Below are 6,536 nucleotides of genomic sequence, written 5' to 3'. Positions count from 1 at the left end.
AGTGCCTGGCTTGTTGCATACCAAGCCCTTGGTTAAGAGAAAAAAGTGTGTGCAACCCCTCCCACCCCCAAAGCCATCGTCTTGCTCTCGTTGTCGACAAACTAGGACCTTCGGTTGCTGCTCATCCCCCCCCCCCAGGAATGACTGAGAGAATGGTAAAGACGCAGAGAGCAATGAGTCCTTTCTTTTGCGACCTCACTAGAAGCCTTTGCGCTATGCAACGCAGCGATTGCAACATTGGCTGAGCATGCTGCACTTGCTACACCACAAGAAGTCTCTCCAAATGCAATCACCTATATGCTTGGCATGTGGTATTCTTACATGCTCTTTTAAGTATGGATGGTGGGTTCCTTGAGAAGGACACATACTTCACCAACACATTGACCACAAGAAGATTTAGAATTTTTCTCATGTTGGAAAACAGCGTTTTTCATACAATGCATAACATCATGAGCTTTTGTTCGAGAGGCACCGCGTACCTAGCTAGGTATGATTCGAGGCAGGGGACTCAAATGTGTCTTGGACTACGCTTATTGTAGGGATTGTTCGACGTGGACGAGACAAAAAATGCTGTAGGCTGTTTTTGGTTACTATGTATGTTAAGTGTGGTGCTCTTGCTTAGATCAGAACAAATTTGAGCTTCTGGTCAAAGCTATTCTATTGGATTGTACTTAATGCAAGATCTGTCCCAACATGGGCAGGCCAAAGAAGCGCTAGACTATGTTGGTCCGTATAATGGAGAGTAGAGGGGCACTTGTCAGACCTGAGCAAGGATCATGCATGTATCATTTATTAGTGGAATGTTACTGATGTTACTATGCCATGATGGACACGGTTACAAAAAGGCTTGCATAGTTGCATGTAAGACAAGTAACTAATGCATGTGTGACCATGCATGAGGCAAGGTTATTTCAAAAGGTAACTGTGTGTGTGTGTGTGTGTGTGTGTGTGTGTGAGAGAGAGAGAGAGAGAATTTTTCTTCCTCATTTATTTCATCAGAGGTTCAATCGCAAAACCTTGTCAGAGGAGGCCATTAGAGACCAATTAAATGAAGGATTTGTAAGCATATGTATGGGGACTAGCTAGCCAAGAGAGCTTGGGCTTGTTCCTCGTATTGGAACTTAGTTGAGGATGCGTAAGAGCCATCAGCACTAAAGATGAAAATTCCAGGAAGCTTCCCACTGGCCTTGAGCTGTTGACAAGCCGAGAGCACCGTAGAAGGTGCCGGCCCCACCCCACCTGTGCTAAAGCTCACCAGCACCTTGGCCCCACCCCCATACTTTGCCGCTGCCGTATTGTACAAGCTCACATACTGAGATGCACTGACGCTCCCACCATAAGAGTAGAATTGAAAATTCACAAGGTCTATTACAGAGCTGTATTGACCCCACAATGCTGTGTATTGGCTTTCCACACCATCAAAAGGGGCTATGGATGCCACACTTATTACCCCTTTGGCCTTCAACTGTGTTATGAGCTGCCCAATGCATGACACAAAGGTCTGCGTCGATACCCCATCGAAATGCTCAAAATCTATGTCGATTCCATCCAAGTGGTACTCATTTATCAAGCTTGTGAGCGAGGAAACCGCATTGGTAACCCATGAATCCACAGAGGTTGCTTTGAATTGAACAAATTGATCAGAGATTGTGTCTCCACCCAAACTCACCATCACCTTAACATTCTGGTGTTGGGCTTTGATGGCCTTGACTGTGTCTGGCGTGAGGACCGCATTCTGCCAATAGATTTTGAAACCCCCATTTGTGGGTGCAGAGGCTGATGCATAGTCGATGGCGAAGGCAAGGATGAAATGGAAAGTCACATCATTCCTTATGGGCACATCTGTGAAATGGACTCCATTGTAAAGAGCACCGATGTACTCTCTGAAAGTCTTGCCATTGAATTGTGAAGAGGGTGCTGGGGCCGCTGCGGGTTTCGATACGCACACAATTTGGCCGATTTGTAGATTGTTGCAGTTTATGCCTGCGTTCCAGCTTTGAAACTCCGACAAAGAGATCCCATGTGCCTGCGAGATGGCATAGCAAGTGTCCCCAAACTTGATTGTGTATGTTGTGCAAGTTGAGCCTGACGGGCTGCTTGCAGTGGGCTTGGAAATGCAAACAGATTGGCCAATTTGCAGATTATTGCAGTTGATGCCTGCATTCCAACTCTGAAAGTCGGAAAGAGAGATGCCGTACGCCTGCGAGATTGCGTAGCATGTATCCCCAGGCTCCACTATGTATGTTGAGCAATCGGCCATAACAAGAAAATTCTCTGCAATCAAGATTTAAAGAAGAAGATCAGACAGGCAAAGAGTCCACCGCAGTTCCGTTTACTCAACAAGTGACCACAACGCACATAGAGGCAAGAGATGTCATGGGGGTTCAGCTCAATTCGAGCACACAACCTTGGCAGGGCCAAAGGATGAAGAAACATCTTCATCCCACCACATGCGCACGGTTTCAGCTCCATTGGAGGTCTTTGCCAAGGCCGCGGCCTCGACGATCCTCGAATAGTCGGTTCTTGAAGCAGCTAGAGCAGAGGGGTACTTACCGTGGTTGAAGAAGGTGGAGATGACCAGGCCAAGAGCAAGAAGATACACAGACCGCATAATGAAGGTGGGCTGTGTACAAATTCACCTCCTGATAACTAAGTGGGGGTTGAAAGCAGGGGTTTTTTTTATAGCTCAACGAACGAGAGGTAATCAGGTCTTCATGATCAACCATCCCATGGAAGCCACACATCATACATGGCCCATATGTCTTTAGCAAGTTGCATCTATCCAAGTGAGTCAAGTCTGTAAGTAGAAGAATAGTGAGTCATTGGGCCCCACCTTCGCACAGAGTCAAGACTCATTGGGGCCCGGCCCTACTTTCTAAGGCCCTTGTCACACTAGGGCACCCTCCCAATGCCTCATAGTGTGACACAAGGCTTTCGCCCACGCATAGCAGCCTATGGTGTCTAGTTAGGCCCGAGTCGCACCCAAGTCTAGCAGGGGCACAGACTTCTCGGATTCTCCTTTTTTAGCAGTGATGCTCGTTTCTAGTAACCCTGCAAGCATTCTACTAACCCTTCATTTTTGAAGGGAGTACGCTATCATCCCGGTAAAGAAGGCAGCAGTGCTTTTGTCTCATGCTTCAGCCAATGACATTTCGACCACGTCTCTGCTTTTTGATTGAAATCTGTCCATCCCACTTTCTTTCCTACAGGCGCGACCAACTATCTCCATTTTCCCCACTACCCCTTCAAGCCCAAGGTGCGATGCAGCTCTTAGGTGGCAAACTCTCTGGTTCTCTCAATGCCTACCAGAGCTCCACAGTTCTCAGTTGCCTTCACGCATTGAGGATGGACACGGTCGAGGAACTTGGCCGGGCAAGTAAGGTATGGCTCCGACCCTCTCAAAACGGATTGTCCACCTTCTACTTTTCGCACAGCAAATGAGAGCCCGCCATCTTAGCATGGCCATGCTCTCTCTATCCCAGTCCGCGATATAGAGCTACAAAAAATGGGTGATACATCAAAGGCTATGGGCATACGAGGTAAGGAGTCCTAGCATAGTCTCGTCACTATATGGCACGGCTCTGGCTCAGAGGGGATCTAGGGCCCAAATTTGGGGGGGCGAAGCGGCTTTAATCTCAGCCGTCGGATCATACAGTGAACTGGGGGTGAACTAGGGGTAGGAGAACTGTGGGTGAACTAAGGGTGAACTAGGGACGGGGTGGGTAAATTGGGGGTGAGCCAAGGGTGAACTAGGAGCAGGTAAATTAAGGTGTGATCATGTGCCATGACAACATTGGCAGCGACACGCGCTAGCGTGGTGGTAGGGCATTCGTGTGGCAACTGAGACGTCCGGGGTTCCGATCCACACCCCACGAGGCGGGTGAACTAGGGGAGTGAACTCGGTGTGCCATCTTTGCCCCGAGTTCACCCCTAGTTCACTGAGTCGACGGACGGCTCAAATTGCATTGCGATTTTCGCTTCTCTTTCCTACCATAGATCCCCCCTGGCTAGGGCCGTGCCATTTAACGACGAGCCTAGCATAGGCTCAAAAAACCTTGGCATAGTCCTCCCTTTCTCTTGAAAGGCATTGCAAAACACCTAAGGGTAAAACGAGCTAATAATGATGGGCTACATTACCACTCTTAAATCTTACCTCTCTCTCTCTCTCTCTCTCTCTCACACACACACACACACACACAGTGTGTGTGTGTGTGTGTGTGGGGGGGGGGGGGGGGGGGGGGGGCAATAAAGGCGGGAGTGTAGAGAGCCATGATACCAAAGAACAGTAGCGAGCCTGAGTAAGCTATGGTGTTCTAAGTTAGCCCTAGCCACCTGTCACCTCATCCAACTCATGCGAGGCGAATCATCTTGTCAGCTGCATGGCCTCTACTCACCAAGATTCACCAACTTTTAATGCTTGGGCATCCGGCCTTCTTCCCTAGTGTTCGACAATGCTGCACCTTCGTCTTCGCAGCTTCTGAGCAGAGCCGCATCTGCCCCTCTGCTGACCGAAGCACACTTCCGTGAGCTGCTTAATAGCCTCCCAAAGGAGCTCGTGCAAATGATTGAAGAAGCAAGGGCCTTCCGTCACTTGGAAGGGCTCTTCTCTCAACGACCCTCTGCAGAGAATGAAATGCGCCAACATCAGCGGGCTTATCAGGAGCCTCCCTGTGGACAACCTCCCAACTTTCCCATGGGTGATGACAAGAACCAAGGCACGGGATTTGCCGCTAGCTGCCAGAGTGCTCATGGAAGAGGTATGCCTAGGGTTGTCCTCTTGCTGTTTAGATTAGGAAAACCCAGGCTTACTTGGAAAACAGAGCTTTGATTGGTCTATTAGCTGGGCCTCGGCCGCCTGCTGTTGAGGCGTTAAGGGGTTGGATTCGGAATCATTGGAGAGTCTTTGGAGCTGAAGTTGAAACTATCCAAGCTCTTCCTAAAAGTCGATACCTTCTTTGTTTTCAAGTATGCAGAAATGGCCTTTATTATTTTAAGTTCTGGTTCATGGTTAATAAGGAGTTCTCCTCTCAGTTTGTTTAAATGGGATAAGGATTACAACCCTGAAAAAGATTCACTCACTACAACAAAAAAGGGGACCTTCGACGCAGGTTTCGACGCACTCCGTCGAAAAAAACGTCGAAATACGCGTCCCTACAAAAACGTTGCAATATGCGTCGATATATGCGTCGAAAGACACTGTTATCGACGCATATTTCGACGTGCCTAGCGACGCAAATTGCGACGACCATAACAAAAAAAAATATCTTGGACACAGGACAGGCAGCCTGGCATGTGCCCAGTGAAAAGATGGACACAGCCCGGCCATAACCATATTGATCAAAACCATAATGATAACCATAACCATAACCAAAATAATAACCATAACCATAACCATAAAGTTAAACATAACCATAAACAAAACAATAACCATAATCATGTCTATACAAGAACAATAACCATAACCATGTCTATACAAGGACAATAACCATAACCATGTCTGAACAATAACCATAACCATGTCTATACAAAAAAGAGACACAGAAGCGTGTCTCTGTCTCACAAAACATATATATGAAATCCACTGATGACTATGCGTCACAACCTGCACATAGGACAAGTCACAAAATTAGTATTGATATTACTTCACATATACTTATTTAATTAAATCAACTCACACATATTAACGTCTCACCTCAATCGATCAGCAAGACTCTAAGGCCTCCCAGTCTACTAGCTCTCCTTAGGCATCAAGATCATTCAATATTTCATAAATACCTCTGCGATATCCATCTGTCTCCTCCTGGCGTGTCGCGGCTCGATGCATTGCAAGATTCTGCGTTATACAAAAATCAAAGTAATTAAGAATACATGATTCATCACGTTTAAAAAAACACCTTAGCTAGGATTGGATTGGAAACTCACAAACACATAGCGAAAGGTGTCGAAGCCTCCGCTGCCAAGATGAGATGTCCCCCTGGTCATCTGTCATATCTGCGCGGCCTGACGCTACTGTCTGAACCGCGTGTCCGTTATCCGCTCATCCTCCCTGATCTGCTGTCACGTCTTGTGTGGGATGCCCGAAGGCTTTGGCGAGCCGATCCTGAAAGCCTGTCGAGCTGCGTCTCGCCGATGTTTCACGGTGTCGCGTGCAACACCCTTGATCCACCTCCTCGGAAGATCCTTTGAACCCGGAGCACGCTGATACTCTCTCATGATGGTCTCCACTATATAATTGATTTTGTCGCGATCCTGCTCAGGCCAAGGCGTCAGAATGCTGGTCGAAAACTGCAGCTCCGCGAGCTAACGAATCCGCTGTCTCATCTCAGTCCCGACTCTATCCATGTCAATAGAACCATATGTCCGTACAGTATAGAGCTTGGAGGCACTAGGATCGTGTGCCCCCCAAGGTGTCCGAGGTGTGCTAAGAGGTGTGGCAAGAGGTGTGCCTGGGTAGGACGGGGGTCGTGAGCGAGGAGGGGTCGAAGCATTGTGGACCCTCCTCCACAGCAACCACCACCTCCACCTGACGATCGCCG

The 6,536-nt window shown here is 48.1% G+C and overlaps 1 protein-coding gene across 2 annotated transcripts; it reads right to left on the bottom strand.

Annotated features, from left to right (window-relative positions):
• Nucleotides 1-964: 964 nt before the first annotated feature.
• LOC147445747 (chitinase 2-like) lies at nt 965-2,710 on the bottom strand. 2 transcript variants are annotated; one of them, XM_086525175.1, is made up of 2 exons: nt 2,554-2,710; nt 965-2,274 (listed from the first exon to the last, which is right to left on the bottom strand). In XM_086525175.1, the coding sequence occupies exons 1-2, from the start codon at nt 2,609-2,611 to the stop codon at nt 1,079-1,081; spliced, it is 1,254 nt and encodes a 417-aa protein (XP_086381301.1). In that variant the 5' UTR covers nt 2,612-2,710; the 3' UTR covers nt 965-1,078. The 2 variants fall into 2 exon arrangements, with proteins under 2 accessions (XP_086381301.1, XP_086381302.1); XM_086525176.1 differs by lacking the exon at nt 2,554-2,710 and adding an exon at nt 2,359-2,547.
• Nucleotides 2,711-6,536: the final 3,826 nt, after the last annotated feature.

Source organism: Adiantum capillus-veneris, chromosome 12 (genome assembly GCF_014529385.1).
Source record: "Adiantum capillus-veneris isolate H3 chromosome 12, ASM1452938v2, whole genome shotgun sequence".
Lineage (NCBI taxonomy): Eukaryota > Viridiplantae > Streptophyta > Polypodiopsida > Polypodiales > Pteridaceae > Adiantum > Adiantum capillus-veneris.
The sequence above is the reverse complement of the archived record's forward strand: the minus strand, read 5'-3'. Positions and strand labels throughout refer to the sequence as shown.